General features: G+C 45.1%; 1 protein-coding gene across 2 annotated transcripts in view; it reads right to left on the minus strand.

Moving 5' to 3' along the window:
• The window catches only part of LOC135056662 (alpha-2-macroglobulin-like), a 644,880-nt gene that overhangs the window by 100,526 nt on the left and 527,920 nt on the right, over nucleotides 1-16,434 (minus strand). For both annotated transcript variants that reach the window (XM_063962106.1, XM_063962105.1), the window contains 2 exons: nucleotides 13,771-13,986; nucleotides 6,480-6,604 (listed from right to left, as the gene is read on the minus strand). In XM_063962106.1, coding sequence (XP_063818176.1) covers nucleotides 6,480-6,604; nucleotides 13,771-13,986 — 341 coding nt within the window. The remainder of the gene's footprint in view (nucleotides 1-6,479; nucleotides 6,605-13,770; nucleotides 13,987-16,434) is intronic.

A 16,434-nucleotide genomic window follows, 5' to 3' on the forward strand; every position in this document is an offset into this window, starting at 1 on the left:
ATTTTCACACGTGCATTGAGATTGATAGGGAGAGGACGTGGCTGGCGTCCTCTCCATTTAGATTAGATTTAGAAGAGAGAGAGAGAGAGAGATTGCTGTGATACTGTAGATTAGAAGAGAGTGCAGAGTGCAGACAGAGTTTAGTGACTGACGACCACAGTGACCAGTGACCACCAGAGACAGTGCAGTTGTTTGTTTTATTTAATATATCCGTTCTCTGCCTGAAAAAAACGATACACAGTCACACAGTGACTCAGTCTGTGTGCACTGCTCAGCCCAGTGTGCTGCACATCAATGTATTGTATATAAAGCTTATAATTGTGGGGGAGACTGGGGAGCACTGCAGGTTGTTATAGCAGGAGCCAGGAGTACATGATAAATAATATTATATTAAAATTAAACAGTGCACACTTTTGCTGCAGGAGTGCCACTGCCAGTGTGACTAGTGGTGACCAGTGCCTGACCACCAGTATATTAGTAGTATTGTATACTATCTCTTTATCAACCAGTCTATATTAGCAGCAGACACAGTACAGTGCGGTAGTTCACGGCTGTGGCTACCTCTGTGTCGGCACTCGGCAGGCAGTCCGTCCATCCATAATTGTATTATATACCACCTAACCGTGGTTTTTTTTTTCTTTCTTTATACCGTCGTCATAGTCATACTAGTTGTTACGAGTATACTACTATCTCTTTATCAACCAGTGTACAGTGCGGTAGTTCACGGCTGTGGCTACCTCTGTGTCGGAACTCGGCAGGCAGTCCGTCTATCCATAATTGTATTATAATATATACCACCTAACCGTGGTTTTTTTTTCGTTCTTTATACCGTCGTCATACTAGTTGTTACGAGTATACTACTATCTCTTTATCAACCAGTGTACAGTGCGGTAGTTCACGGCTGTGGCTACCTCTGTGTCGGAACTCGGCAGGCAGTCCGTCCATCCATAATTGTATTATAATATATACCACCTAACCGTGGTTTTTTTTTCGTTCTTTATACAGTCGTCATACTAGTTGTTACGAGTATACTACTATCTCTTTATCAACCAGTGTACAGTGCGGTAGTTCACGGCAGTGGCTACCTCTGTGTCGGCACTCGGCAGCCCGTCCATAATTGTATATACCAGTGACCTAACCGTGGTTTTTTTTTCTTTCTTTATACATACATACTAGTTACGAGTATACTATCTCTTTATCAACCAGTCTATATATTAGCAGCAGACACAGTACAGTGCGGTAGTTCACGGCTGTGGCTACCTCTGTGTCGGCACTCGGCAGCCCGTCCATAATTGTATATACCACCTAACCGTGGTTTTTTTTTCTTTCTTTATACATACATACTAGTTACGAGTATACTATCTCTTTATCAACCAGTCTATATATTAGCAGCAGACACAGTACAGTGCGGTAGTTCACGGCTGTGGCTACCTCTGTGTCGGCACTCCGCAGCCCGTCCATAATTGTATATACCAGTGACCTAACCGTGGTTTTTTTTTCTTTCTTTATACATACATACTAGTTACGAGTATACTATCTCTTTATCAACCAGTCTATATATTAGCAGCAGACACAGTACAGTGCGGTAGTTCACGGCTGTGGCTACCTCTGTGTCGGCACTCGGCAGCCCGTCCATAATTGTATATACCAGTGACCTAACCGTGGTTTTTTTTTCTTTCTTTATACATACATACTAGTTACGAGTATACTATCTCTTTATCAACCAGTCTATATATTAGCAGCAGACACAGTACAGTGCGGTAGTTCACGGCTGTGGCTACCTCTGTGTCGGCACTCGGCAGCCCGTCCATAATTGTATACTAGTATCCAATCCATCCATCTGCATTGTTTACCTGAGGTGCCTTTTAGTTGTGCCTATTAAAATATGGAGAACAAAAATGTTGAGGTTCCAAAATTAGGGAAAGATCAAGATCCACTTCCACCTCGTGCTGAAGCTGCTGCCACTAGTCATGGCCGAGACGATGAAATGCCAGCAACGTCGTCTGCCAAGGCCGATGCCCAATGGCATAGTACAGAGCATGTCAAAACCAAAACACCAAATATCAGTAAAAAAAGGACTCCAAAACCTAAAATAAAATTGTCTTAATCTTACTCACACAGTCAGCTACCTCATTGCGCCTCTTTTTTTCTTTGCGTCATGTGCTGTTTGGGGAGGGTTTTTTGGAAGGGACATCCTGCGTGACACTGCAGTGCCACTCCTAGATGGGCCCGGTGTTTGTGTCGGCCACTAGGGTCGCTAATCTTACTCACACAGCTACCTCATTGCGCCTCTTTTTTTCTTTGCGTCATGTGCTGTTTGGGGAGGGTTTTTTGGAAGGGACATCCTGTGTGACACTGCAGTGCCACTCCTAGATGGGCCCGGTGTTTGTGTCGGCCACTAGGGTCGCTAATCTTACTCACACAGTCAGCTACCTCATTGCGCCTCTTTTTTTCTTTGCGTCATGTGCTGTTTGGGGAGGGTTTTTTGGAAGGGCCATCCTGCGTGACACTGCAGTGCCACTCCTAGATGGGCCCGGTGTTTGTGTCGGCCACTAGGGTCGCTAATCTTACTCACACAGTCAGCTACCTCATTGCGCCTCTTTTTTTCTTTGCGTCATGTGCTGTTTGGGGAGGGTTTTTTGGAAGGGCCATCCTGCGTGACACTGCAGTGCCACTCCTAGATGGGCCCGGTGTTTGTGTCGGCCACTAGGGTCGCTAATCTTACTCACACAGCTACCTCATTGCGCCTCTTTTTTTCTTTGCGTCATGTGCTGTTTGGGGAGGGTTTTTTGGAAGGGACATCCTGCGTGACACTGCAGTGCCACTCCTAGATGGGCCCGGTGTTTGTGTCGGCCACTAGGGTCGCTTATCTTACTCACACAGCGACCTCGGTGCAAATTTTAGGACTAAAAATAATATTGTGAGGTGTGAGGTATTCAGAATAGACTGAAAATGAGTGTAAATTATGGTTTTTGAGGTTAATAATACTTTGGGATCAAAATGACCCCCAAATTCTATGATTTAAGCTGTTTTTTAGTGTTTTTGGAAAAAAACACCCGAATCCAAAACACACCCGAATCCGACAAAAATAATTCGGTGAGGTTTTGCCAAAACGCGTTCGAACCCAAAACACGGCCGCGGAACCGAACCCAAAACCAAAACACAAAACCCGAAAAATTTCAGGCGCTCATCTCTACCAGATACATCAATGACCCCACAGTGCCAGATACATAAATGCCTCCAGTGCCACAAAACATAAATGCCCCCACAGTGCCAGATACATAAGTGCCCCCACAGTGCCAGATACATAAATGCCCCCCGTGCCACAAAACATAAAAGCCCCCACAGTGCAGATATGCCCCCACAGTGCCAGATACATAAATGCCCCCAGTGCCAGAAACATAAATGCCCCCACAGTGCCAGATACATAAATGCCCCCAGTGGCAGATACATAAATGCCCCCCGTGCCACAAAACATAAATGCCCCCACAATGCAGATATGCCCCCACAGTGGCAGATACATAAATGCCCCCAGTGCCAGAAACATAAATGCCCCCACAGTGCAGATATGCCCCCACAGTACCAGATACATAAATGCCCCCCGTGCCACAAAACATAAAAGCCCCCACAGTGCAGATATGCCCCCACAGTGCTAGATACATAAATGCCCCCAGTGCCAGAAACATAAATGCCCCCACAGTGCAGATATGCCCCCACAGTGCCAGAAACATAAATGCCCCCACAGTGCCAGAAACATAAATGCCCTCACAGTGCAGCTATGACTCCACAGTGCCAGATATTCACTTACATGTCACTGCGGTGCTGGGAGCCGGGAGGGGGAGTACTGCTGTGGGCGCGGGCGGGTGGGTGCGGGCGGGTGGGCGGACGGATGAACACTTCTGTATGCGCACTATGCGGCACCGGCGTCTAACGTCGCGCACACAAGCGGCCGGGACACTGAATGAAGGCTGGCTCCAGGCAGGAATATGGCGGCCGCAGCGTGCGGCGCCCATTAAGGGTGGCGCCCCGCGCGGCCGCTCTAGTCGAACATGCCTGGAGCCGGCCCTGATCACTGGAATTCTAGCTGTAATGATGGTGGTCACTATTATGCTGTCTATGCTGTATGGCTGTCACTGGGATGCTGTCTGTTCTGTATGACAGTCACTGTTATACTGTCTGTACTGTATGTAAGTCACTAGGCTGCTATCTTTACATTATAGAGGTCCCTGGGATGCTGTCTTTACTGTATGGTGGTCACGTGAAAACCTTTTATACTGTATGGCAGTCACATGGATACTCACTGTATTGTATTTTGGCTAGACCAGCGGTGGCCAACCAGCGGCTCTCGAGCAGCATGCGGCTCTTTCATCCGCCGCATGCGGCTCGGCTGGCTCCTGGCCACCGCTGCTCAGCACACACACTTCTCTCCGGCGGCGGCAGTGTCTCTCTTCAATTCAGCGCCGGTCCGTGAGCCAATCAGAGCTCGCGGACCGGCAGCTGAGGCTACTGATTTACTCCCGGACCACGAGCTTTGATTGGCTCATGGACCGGCGCCAAATTGAAGAGAGACACCAACGTCGGAGAGTGAGGGGCAGGAGAGGTGCACGCTGTGCTTTCCTCCCCTCACAAACAGCAGCAGCGCAGTGAGCAGCACGGGGGGAAGGAGGGGGGGAATGTATATCTGGCACTGGGGGCATAGCTGGCACTGTGGGGACATGTATATCTGACACTGTGGAGACATGTATATCTGGCACTGGGGGCATATCTGGCACTGGGGGGCATAGCTGGCACTGTGAGGACATATATATCTGGCACTGGGGGCATAGCTGGCACTGTGGGGACAAATATCTGGCACTGGGGGAATAACTGGCACTGTGGGGACATGTATATCTGGCACTGGGGGCATAGCTGGCATTGTGAGGACATGTATATCTGGCACTGGGGGCATAGCTGGCACTGTGGGGACATGTATATCTGGCACTGTGGAGACATGTATATCTGGCACTGGGGGCATATCTGGCACTGTGGGGACATGTATATCTGGCACTGGGGGCATAGCTGGCACTGTGGGGACATGTATATATGGCACTGGGGCATATCTGGCACATGGGGCATAACTGGCACTGGGGGCATAGCTGCCACTGTGGGAACATGTATATCTGGCACTGGGGGCATAGCTGGCACTGTGGGGACATGTTTATCTGGCACTGGGGGCATAGCTGGCACTGTGGGGACATGTATATCTGGCACTTGGGGCATAGCTGGCACTGTGGGGACACTGGCACTGGGGGGACATGTATATCTGGCACTGGGGGCAAAGCTGGCACTGTGGGGACATGTATATCTGGCACTGGGGGCATAGCTCGCACTGTGGAGGCATGTGTATCTGGCACTGGGGGCATATCTGGCACTGTGGGGGCATGTGTATCTGGCACTGTGAGCATATATGTATCTGGCACTGTGGGGCAATATGTATTTGGTACTGTGGTGCATATGTGTACTTGGCACTGTGTGTCTTGTGTGTATCTGGCACTGTGGGGCATATATGTATCTGGCACTGTGGGAACATGTGTATCTGGCACTGGGGGCATATATGTATCTGGCACTGTGGGGACATGTGTATCTGGCACTGGGAGGCATATATGTATCTGGCACTGTGGGGACATATGTGTATCTGGCACTGTGGGGACAGTGTGGAGGCTCCCATTTATTGTCATTTTTATATGTATGTAGCACTGTACTGGGGCATTATATGTATGTGGCACTATACAACATGACTAAAAATGGGGTTATGACACAAGGTCATACTCCTACAAATGTCATACCGAAAAGTGTGCGCACAAAAATGGGGTGTGTCTTTGTGACAACTAGAACGCGCATGATAGTGGCTCTTGCCCTTGTCTACAGATCTTTTCTGGCTCTTTGCCTCTGACTGTTTGGCCACCCCTGGTCTAGACCTAACTATTTGCAAAAAGTGCCTACATTTAATTTGGTCCTACCTAACTGCGCATACTTTCAGACCTTTTTACATGGCCACTTTGCTATGCAGCCCTTCTGCCATTGCAAACTGCACATACACTCCACAATATATGAATGTACATTCATCCACACCAGTTCAACCATAGTACTGAACATTCATAATAATAGATAAAATCATTACTTTACAATAGTATCCATAACTAGGTTGGTCATAAGCCTCTAGGGATAATAGTATCACACAAGATATTGTGGGACCTCTTAAGGCTCATCATGTCTGGCCATGGCATTGGTCTGACTTCTGGTGGCTATCCAATCCTCAGGAACCTGTTACCTTATAAAATGTACTACATAGGTTAGCTTTCTTGACTTTGAGATCTCTAATTATATAAAATAAAATACCTCTACCAATTATTTTCTTCAGGAAGCATTCTAACCCCTTAAGGGTTAAGTAGAAGGAACAATGGGTGGGAATAATTAAGGCATTATAACTTCATTCTCACCGTACATCCACGTGGACCTCAAAACTTGTTTGTCCCTCGTGAGTGCAGATGGCTGGCTCAGAGCTTACATTGAGGACGAAGTAGGCATCAGATTTGACAGGAAGACTGCTGTAATGCAGGTGTGACTGCAGAGAGAGGAACACAGGGTTAGGAACAATCTATTAAACCATTTAACAAAACATAATGTGAAAACATTATTAAACAAATTTTGAGAATTTTATGTAATGAGAAACTAAAACAATAGGCTGTGGGGTAAGAAGAGTCACCGGGTCTATTGCCTCACTAAATTAGGTTAGTATCAGATATATAAACTCGGGCGCAGTATTTAATTAAATAACCAAATAAATAAAAAAGTACTAAAAAACTCTGCATTGATTACAATCCAGGGCGGCTGGTTCAGAGATGGATGCATATCGCTGCATACACAGCCAGATCTGCTTCCATCTCCTTACGCCCAGCATGTGTGAGGGGCCACGGTAGACCCCTGGCTGCGCTGTCAGTCAGTCGCCATTTCTTTAATCAGAGCGGCTGCGCTTGACGTCACGCTCCCGCTCCTATTCGCTCCTCCCCAACGCCACCACTCCGCGAACAGCCGCCGCTGTCAATCACACTGCGGCCGCATCCTTGGTGGCTTGGCTAGACACTTATCAAATGTGTGCATATAAGTGATAATAGGATATAACTAATATAGAGAGCACAAACAATTGTATTTAGTTATTCTAATAAAGGTTAAAAATAATGAACAATCCACTTAAACAATTTAAGACTGGGTACATGTACTTAAACAATTCAGTTATTCAGTTGTTCATACAGTATAGATACATTTCAAAGACAGTGGGCCTAATTCAGCATCAGTTGCTTATATTCCAAAAATCTCAGAAGGCCACTTTGTGATCGCATCCTTCGCAATTTGGTTGACAGGCAGCGGATCATTCAGGGGCAACAAAACGCGTTGGTGGGGGAGAGGACCAGGAAACATAGGTATGTCATAGTAGTTTTCAGGGCAGCCTGATAGCGTTGCCTACGTTTTCTGTGATAGGAAACATGGTGGTGGTGCAACTGCATACACAGGCTGGCTACGGGTGCAGGGGGCTTCCACTAACTACCGATTTCTGTGATGCCATCGCAATTTGACTGTGATCACATCGCTGGGCAGCCTTGCCCTGTGTTGGGTGGCCCCCAGCATGTGATCGCAAGCAGTGGCAGTTTTGCTATTTTACAGAAACTGCTACTGAAGCTGAATTAGGCCCAGTATCTGGAATCTGGATACTGTCTTTTACATGTATCTATATAAACAATTGAATGACTGAATTGTTTAAGTACAATCTTAAATTGTTTACGTAGTTCAGTATTATTACATTTCCACATACAGTACTGTATATCTGTATACTTTTTATGTTCTCCACATGTCAGCATGGGCTTTCTATGGTTACTCCATGTGTTTGCAAGTTTGTAAGCTCCAATGACGCAGGGACTGATGTGACTGATTACTAGAGATATGCACCGGACACTTTTTGGGTTTTGTGTTTTGGTTTTGGATCTGGATCTCCGTTCGTGTTTTGGATCTGGATTGGTTTTGCCAAAACCACCCTTTCAGGTTTTGGTTTTGGATCTGGATTAAAAACAAACCATAAAACAGCTAAAATCACAGAATTGGGGGGGGGGGGGAGGGGGGGGTTGTTCCTTCAGTATTATTAACCTCAATAACATTCATTTCCACTCATTTCCAGTCTATTCTGAACACCTCACACCTCACAATATTGTTTTTAGGCCAAAAGGTTGCACCGAGGTAGCTGGATGACTAAGCTAGTAGCTGGATGACAAAGCTAAGTGACACAAGTGTGCGGCACAAACACGTGGCCCATCTAGGAGTGGCACTGCAGTGTCAGACAGGATGGCAGTCTTAAAAACTAGGCCCCAAAGAGCACATAATGCACAGAAAAAAAAGAGGTGCAAGATGGAATTGTCCTTGGGACCTCCCACCCACCCTTATGTTGTTTAAACAGGACATGCAGTTTAATAAACCCATCATTTCAGCGACAGGTGGTTCCCCTGGAAAAAGCCTGCCGAGTTCTCCGAATCATAGCTAGTTACAAACATACCACCTCCATATTTAATGACTTTTCACATTATGACAATTGGAGCCATTGAGTCCCTAATATGAAATAATTGAGAAGAACCTCTCTCTAATGCTGGGTACACAGTGCCCACTAGAAGATATATATATACACTAGAGATGAGCGGGTTCAGACAGGGCACCCCTGGAATTATATGGCAGACATATAGACAAAGGTGTGTTTGGAAAATCTATTTTTTTCCGGCAGTTGCCAGAGAAAATGAAGTAGGAGATTTTGGCATGTCACGATCCGCTGGATTATGATTCGGTCTCTTCTGAGTCTGACCGACTTTGGCCACAAATGTGGTCTCTCCCCACGTTATTGGAAAACACTTCGTCAAACTTGGAATTTCCATTTCCACCTTTGCGGCTATATGTTTTCACAAATCTGGTTGTGATGTTGAAGCTTGTTTAATATTCTGCTCTAGGCTTTAGTTTAAACTTTAAACCTATCATCAAGCACAGTAGCACCCCTGGAATTATACAGCAGCACCTCTGGACTTCTACAGCAGATAGGCAGCACCCCTGGATTTATACAGCAGATAGGCAACACCCCTGGACTTATACAGCATAGGCAGCCCCCCTGGAGAATTACACAGCACAGAAGACAAGCAGCAGCACCCCTGGACTTAAACGGCAGTGGGGCAACACCCCTGGACTGATAGGGCAGAGGGGCAGCACCCCTGGAATGATGTGGCAGACAAATAAAAGACGTGCAAGACGGAATCATCCTTGGGCCCTCCCACCCACCCTTATGTTGTATAAACAGGACATGCACACTTTAACAAACCAATCATTTCAGCGACAGGGTCTGCCACACGACTGTGGCTGAAATTATTGGTTTGTTTGGGCCCCCACAAAAAAAGAAGCAATTAATCTCTCCCTGTACAAACTGGCTCTACAGAGGCAAGCTGTCGTCCTCATCCTCCAATTCCTCACCCCCTTCAGTGTTTACATCCTCATCCTCACAGAGAAATAATTCCACACCGAAGAGGTGGATTTTTTGGTATTTTGCCCAGGCATGACAATGGGCTTTTTCATCCCTTGAACAACAACTGTCTTCACTGGTGCCTTATTCAAACAAACCACATCACCATCAGAATCCTCATTGTTAACTTCCTTCTCAGCTCCAGCTACACCAATATCCTCCTCATCCTGGTTTACTTCTACAGTGACATCCTCAATCTCAATATCAGTAACTGGACTGGTGGGTGCTCCTCCCAGCACTTGCAGAGGGCATGCAAATGGTGGTAGGAGCCTCCTCTTCCCATACAGTCTAGGGAAGGTCAGGCCTAGACATCGCAACCGCGAACACACTTGGACTCTCCTTGGGGAGTTGTGATATATCTGAGTCTGAATGCACTGTTGTTTTTTCCTGGGCTTTAACAAGCTTTATTTTATTCATTTTTCGAGAGGGAGGAGGGCTTCCATCTTCATGAGAAGCTGAACCACCAGTCATGAACATAGGCCAAGGCCTTAGACTTTCCTTGAACTTCGTGTCGTGAATGGCATATTGCCAATCTTACGTTTCTCATCAGATAATTATTATTTTTTTGGTTATTACTTTTTGCTTCTTGGATTTTACATGCCCTCTATGATATTGGGCATCGGCCTTAGCAGACGACGTTGATGGAATTGCATCGTCAATGTCATGACTGGTGGCAGCAGCAGCTTCAGCACTAGTACTAGGAACTGGAAGTGGTTCCTCATCTTTCACTATTTTTTCCTCCAAATTCTTTTCTCCAGCGCCCCTTTATTATTACAGCACACAGAACAGTGTCCCTTTATTTTTACAGCAAACAGAACAGCGACCCTTTATATTTACAGCATCCTTGTATTTTTAAAGCATACAGGACAGGGCCACAGTTTTCCTTTATTTTGACAGCACCCCTGTATTTTACAGCATACAGGACAGGGCCACAGGGTTCCTTTATTTTTACAGCACCCCTGTACTTTTACAACACCCCTGTATTTTTACAGCATACAGGACAGGGCCACAGCACCCCTGTATTTTTACAGCACCCCTGTATTTTTACAGCATGCAGGACAGGGCCAGAGCACCCCTGTATTTTTACAGCATACAGGACAGGGCCACAGCACTCCTGTAGTTTTACAACACCCCTGTACTTTTACAGCATACAGGACAGGGCCACAGCACCGCTGTACTTTTACAGCACCACTTTATTTTTACAGCACACAGAACAGTGCCCTTGTACAGCACAGGACTGCAGCACCCCTGTACAGCACCCCAAATGCACAGGACACCACAGAACATCAACCCTGTACAACACAGGACAGCCCCACTCCTAACAGCACAGGACACCACCCCAGAACAGCAGCACCCCTAACAGCACAGGACACCACCCCAGAAGAGCACAGGACAGCAGCACCCTTGTACGCCACCACCCACAGACAGACAGAGGTCTGTCTCCCTCACTCTCCAAGTCCGGAGTGAAAATCGAGGTGACACATGGCTCCTTATATGGAATCCAAAACCCACGTCAATCCGACAGCGGGATGATGAAATTTTGCCTCATTCTGGGATCCGAGTCTGGGGGGAAGTCCCGAGTCAGAGATCCAAACCCACTCATCCCTACTGATTACATATCTCTTTATAGTGCTGCATAATAATAATGAGATTATATAAGTAAGCAATAATAATGTGGATTTTTTTTACTGCATAATTTAGACTATTTTAAATAAATTGAATTTTCACGAGCACAGTACCTCCTATAACTCAGTATTCTCTGTCCAAAACTAACCACTGGGTATATTTATAAGGCTGCCACTGCAAAAGCACCATCTCTCTAATGAAAACATTTATTGCAGATTCTGAGTCGTATGTAATGTGAACGAAACTCCAGATGCCCACTGTGAACGGAAAGTGAATTAAATGCAAATGTAATGCTTATGTAACTATATGCATGTTCTAAAGCCCACGCATCTCTGCATTCGCACTGCACCACTATTCCATATGCAAAAGTTACCATCATCATTATCATCATCAGCGCTTACTCCAATCCTATTCTAGGTGCAGGAGACTCAGAATACAAAGTAACTCTGGCCACATCACACCCAAATACACCCACATAATGGTTCTCTTCTGTGGGTATGCATTGTTGCCACCCAAAAATGCCCATTAAGAAATTCTGTGTGTAATTGCGACTGTATTAGCAAACCAAATTATTACAGTGTTTTGCTGGAAAACATTGTAGCATAACATTTTGTATGCAGATACAGTTGATATTGCACAGAAGCTACTTGTGCGTCCTAGACGCAAAATGCTAAACTAAGCTAATAAGATGCATAAGCAACTGTATCTGCATACAACATTTTATGCTACAGTGTTTTCCAGCCAAACACTGTAACATAATATGGTACGCTGATACCATCGCAATTACACACAGAATATAGCCATGCCGCATATCATTTAAATCAGCATAAGCTGCTTGCGCGTCTTGGAGGACTGGGGTTTATTTAGGATGTGTGTTGCTTCAATCATGGGACTTTTGGGTGCCAATGGGTGACTTTCTCTGACACTGTGGTCCGCTTATACTAAAAGATGCATTCCAGTTGGTCTGAAAGACACGGATGTTTCGTCATCTAAACACCGTGACAAGTCGGATCCGATTTGCATTGTGAGCGCAAAAGGCACACGCCATTATATTGGCCGAGTTCTGGGAAAAAGTGGGACATTATAATGTCCGAGTTGGTCAGACTTTTTTCTGGACGCAAAACTCAGCTTCCATTACATCCTGGCCCAGGGTGTGGTATGCGTGACCGGCGGTCAGGAAACGGCCGGTCAGCATACTGATGCCGAGATCCCGGTAACGGAATCCCGGTGGGAGGTGGGGCGAGTGCAGCAAGCCCCTTGTGGGCTCGCTGCGCTCACCACGCTGCGGGCTCAGTGGCAACCTGCGGTCGACACGGGTTCTATTCCCAATCTATGGGTGTCGTGGACACCCACGAGTGGGAAAGGTCCCTTTTGGTCGGCATGCCGACCGTCGGGATTGTGAAATGGTGGGATGTAGGGGGAAGTTATGTGACCGTCGGTCTCCTGACCGCCGGTCACATGACTACATCCCCTTGGCCCATGTCTGAGATTCAGAATATGAAATGGTGTTTACCCTAATTACTGTATGACCTTTCCAAAACCTCCATATTTGCAGCTTCACGTAATCATGTTATGTCAAACACACAAACCTCATTTTTAGGGGAGATTGCATCTTGAGCAAAAAATAAGACATCACTAATGAAGTATGATATACAATTTTAAAATTCAAGAATTTATTTGATTTAAGGAACCTTCCTGTTTTAACCCAACTTTCAGTTTTAGTGTCTGTAGGGGTAATTTTCACCATCCTGGTGAGATGAAAGTTTGTCCACGTGTGATGCTATTATGTCACTTTGCACATGCTTTAGCATATATTTAATAATTTATTACCTATTATCTATGTACATTAGGTAACACATATTCTTCACAGAGTATACAGTATTTAATCATTCCATTCAGACCTTACACCCAGCGGTGCTTACATTAGCGTTTACTTTGTCTGATGCCAATTAACCTATTAGCACTTGTTTGGAGGAAACCCACACATACTTGTGGAGAACATACAAACTAGAAACTGAAAGTTCTGTAAATAACCAATAGGCTTGTTTCGGATTTGGAAGCAAGGCAGAAAAAGCTTGTAACTTTGTATCTGGAGCAAACCATTTTGTAATGCAAGGAAAGGAAATGCATTTACTTTTTCTGTGCAGGGTAAATACTGGCTGCTTTTCCATGTACAGGTAGCCCACCAATGTCAGACCGCTTTATTTTACACTGCAATTTAGATTTCAGTTTGGACACACCCATCCCAACTCTAACTCTCTCTGCACACACGGTTTTGCTCAGTTGCTTGCTTTTTTGCTTTGCTTCCAAATACGAATCAGGACCAATGTGCCACCATTGCATACACACTCTGAGGATGTTTTTCTAACTGTTAATCCTCCACTTGTAATCAATAAATACTTGATGCACACTATCTTTAGAAAGGAATCTATAGAAGAAAAATTATTACTAAAATGATTATCAAACCTCTTCCTTGAAGAACCCTTAACAACCCTCTGTAGATATGTATATGGTAATGTAAACACAGTTTTGAATCTTCTGAAAAACAACATGCTACTTACTTGTACATAGACATAGCCGTTTCCTGTGACAGTCACTGTGTATTCTCCAGGGAACTCTGGCAGGTCTACTGTTTGTAGGAGAAGGCTGTTACTTTTATCCACATGAATCTCTTTATAAAACCCAGACTTTGACTCAACTGTCACCGTTGCATCTCCCTTCTTATGGTGCATGGTCTGGGCATATTTAGCCAGAGCTTGAAGAGCTACTGTAGTGTCCTATAAAACAAAAGGATCACATCTTTCAGAGATAAAACAGAGGCTCCACTGACCTTTTGGAGTTCTAATGTTAGATAGTACAGTAACTACAATATTCTGACAATAATTGAAGATGCTGTTAATAGAGCATAAAAGAACAGTAAGGATTTTTTTTTTCAAAGTCCCTTACACTTATACAGTAGGGCTGATTTTGAGTCAGACAAATCTCTTTGGAACTCGGTTGGAGCTGTCTTACGAGAAATTGGGCGTTTTGGAAGAGCAACTGGGTGGAAACAAAGTAAGTAAAATGGAACCACCCTGACCTGTGGGAGTGTCATAGGCATGTCATGTGTGTGTATGTAAAGCTCTGTGTTATTCAGAGTTGTGCATATGGGGAAGGGAAGCCTGCTTCAGATGGATCTCTTGCACCTAGCGTGGGGCTGTTGCATGTGCCAATGGCAATGGTAACATTTGTGGCGGCACAGGTTTCCGCTTGTAGACTTATAAACCCCCTGCATTAGCCCTATGTATTCTCACATTATAGCAGGATTCCAAGGCTGCCCACAACTACAGAAACTTTGCGTTAATTAAACCCCTTCAATATTTATAAGAATCCAGCCTGGCAATTCATTTGGAACCACTTCCTTCTACACCATTATATTAATAAAGTTAATTGTACCTTGTGGTCTAATGGATACTAACTAGTCAGAGCAGATTTCTTATGCACTAACCAATCAGCAAAGTCATTCTTTATTGGTTAGTTAATGACAGGCCTTAATGTGTTTTCAATTTTATTCTTTATGGATTAAAAACTGGAAGAAAGAAAAGGTGAATGAGGCATTGTTGGAGTTTTTAGTTAAAGGAATTTGCCATGTGTATGTTTTTTAACAGTTTTGTTTATGTGGCACTACAGATACACACTGGATGCCAGGGCATGCTGGCACTTGACTTGTAGTTCAGCAAACTACCAACTAGGCGGACCATTATGACAAGGGGTTCCCACAATATGGGTTTCCCTGTTATCATAGCACCATAGTCTGGCACTGATTTTGTGGCTTTTTTGGTGGGAATATCACCCATATTCGCAACACCTAGCTAGGGCTAAAAGTGCTGCTGCTTAAACCATTTTGGGAGGGAAGTTTTTATTTATTTGTTTTTTTAATTCCATATTAAAATGTTAGTCATGATTACATAAATTATTATTATTATTATTAAATGAAGAGGATGATGGTGATGATGATGATTATTATTATTATTAAAATTATTATTACTATTATTATTACATTTACTTTTTAAGGCACCACATAGTGTTCACAGTGCTGTACATTGAATACTCAGATGTAGCCTTGCTCATCATACCCACATCTATTTGTGGGTGCAACAAGCTTGCCACGATTAGCATGCCTGCTGGCGGGTGCATGCTGAAAGTTGCACCTGCAATCCATAGGAATTACACTGTGATCGCAGGTGCGACTATTTGCAACCAGGCACACTAAGTCACTGCCGCAATGCGTGTGCACGTGAAAACGCATTGCAGCAACGATGAGCAAGGCTACATCTGTACATAGTAACAGGGAAACTTGACATATTAGTAGAATCAGTTGAGATATACTATGAACAACATAGAGCAATAAACCAAGAGATTAGTTTGAGAGTAACTTAATGTATCTTGACGAGCAAGCAGGAGAGTCACAGGAATGGATGGGTCAGTGGAGTAACTACAAGGGGTGTCATTGCTATGGCACCTGAAGGCTTAGCGGACCCACCTCTCCTACACCCAACTATGATGCAGTAAGAACAGGTAATGCTAGGTACACACTTGTAGATATCAGGACCGGATTAACAATGGGGCTGATGGAGCTGCAGCTCCAGGCCCACCCTCCAAAATAGGTCCACATCATTACAAATCTCTGTGCTGCAGTAGGCAGGGGGAAAAAATCCTTCTGCCGCAGCAGCCTGTGGTGTTCTAGGAGGGCTACGCCCTCAATGCCCGAGATCCCCCCCTCCGGCCGCTGCGCCGGTGGATTAAAGAGTGCCGCTGAGGAGATGGAGGAACTCCATTCCCTGTGCCGCAAATATAGTGTGACTCAGCGGCACCTCCTCCGCGCCGGGTGACGTCACAGCACGTGCCATCAAAAAGCTGCCGCCCCGCCACTACCGCAGCCGGAGTCCCTGAGTCCCGGACTCCACAACACAAACCGCCAGCCCAGGGCCCAGCAGCAGCTCGTGAATGCGGTCTGACGGCAACAGCAGGGTGTCTGATATCCTCCAGACTGAGGTGAGGTATCAGACCTGTTACCTACTGGTGGCTGCTGATTTACTGTATATATGGATAAAATATATATATATATATATGTAGTGTGTGTGTGTGTATATATATATATATATATATATATATGTAGTATGTATGTATGTATGTGTGTATATATATATATATATATATATATATATATATAGTTTCCCAGATAA

Source organism: Pseudophryne corroboree, chromosome 3 (genome assembly GCF_028390025.1).
Source record: "Pseudophryne corroboree isolate aPseCor3 chromosome 3, aPseCor3.hap2, whole genome shotgun sequence".
Classification (NCBI taxonomy): Eukaryota; Metazoa; Chordata; class Amphibia; order Anura; family Myobatrachidae; genus Pseudophryne; species Pseudophryne corroboree.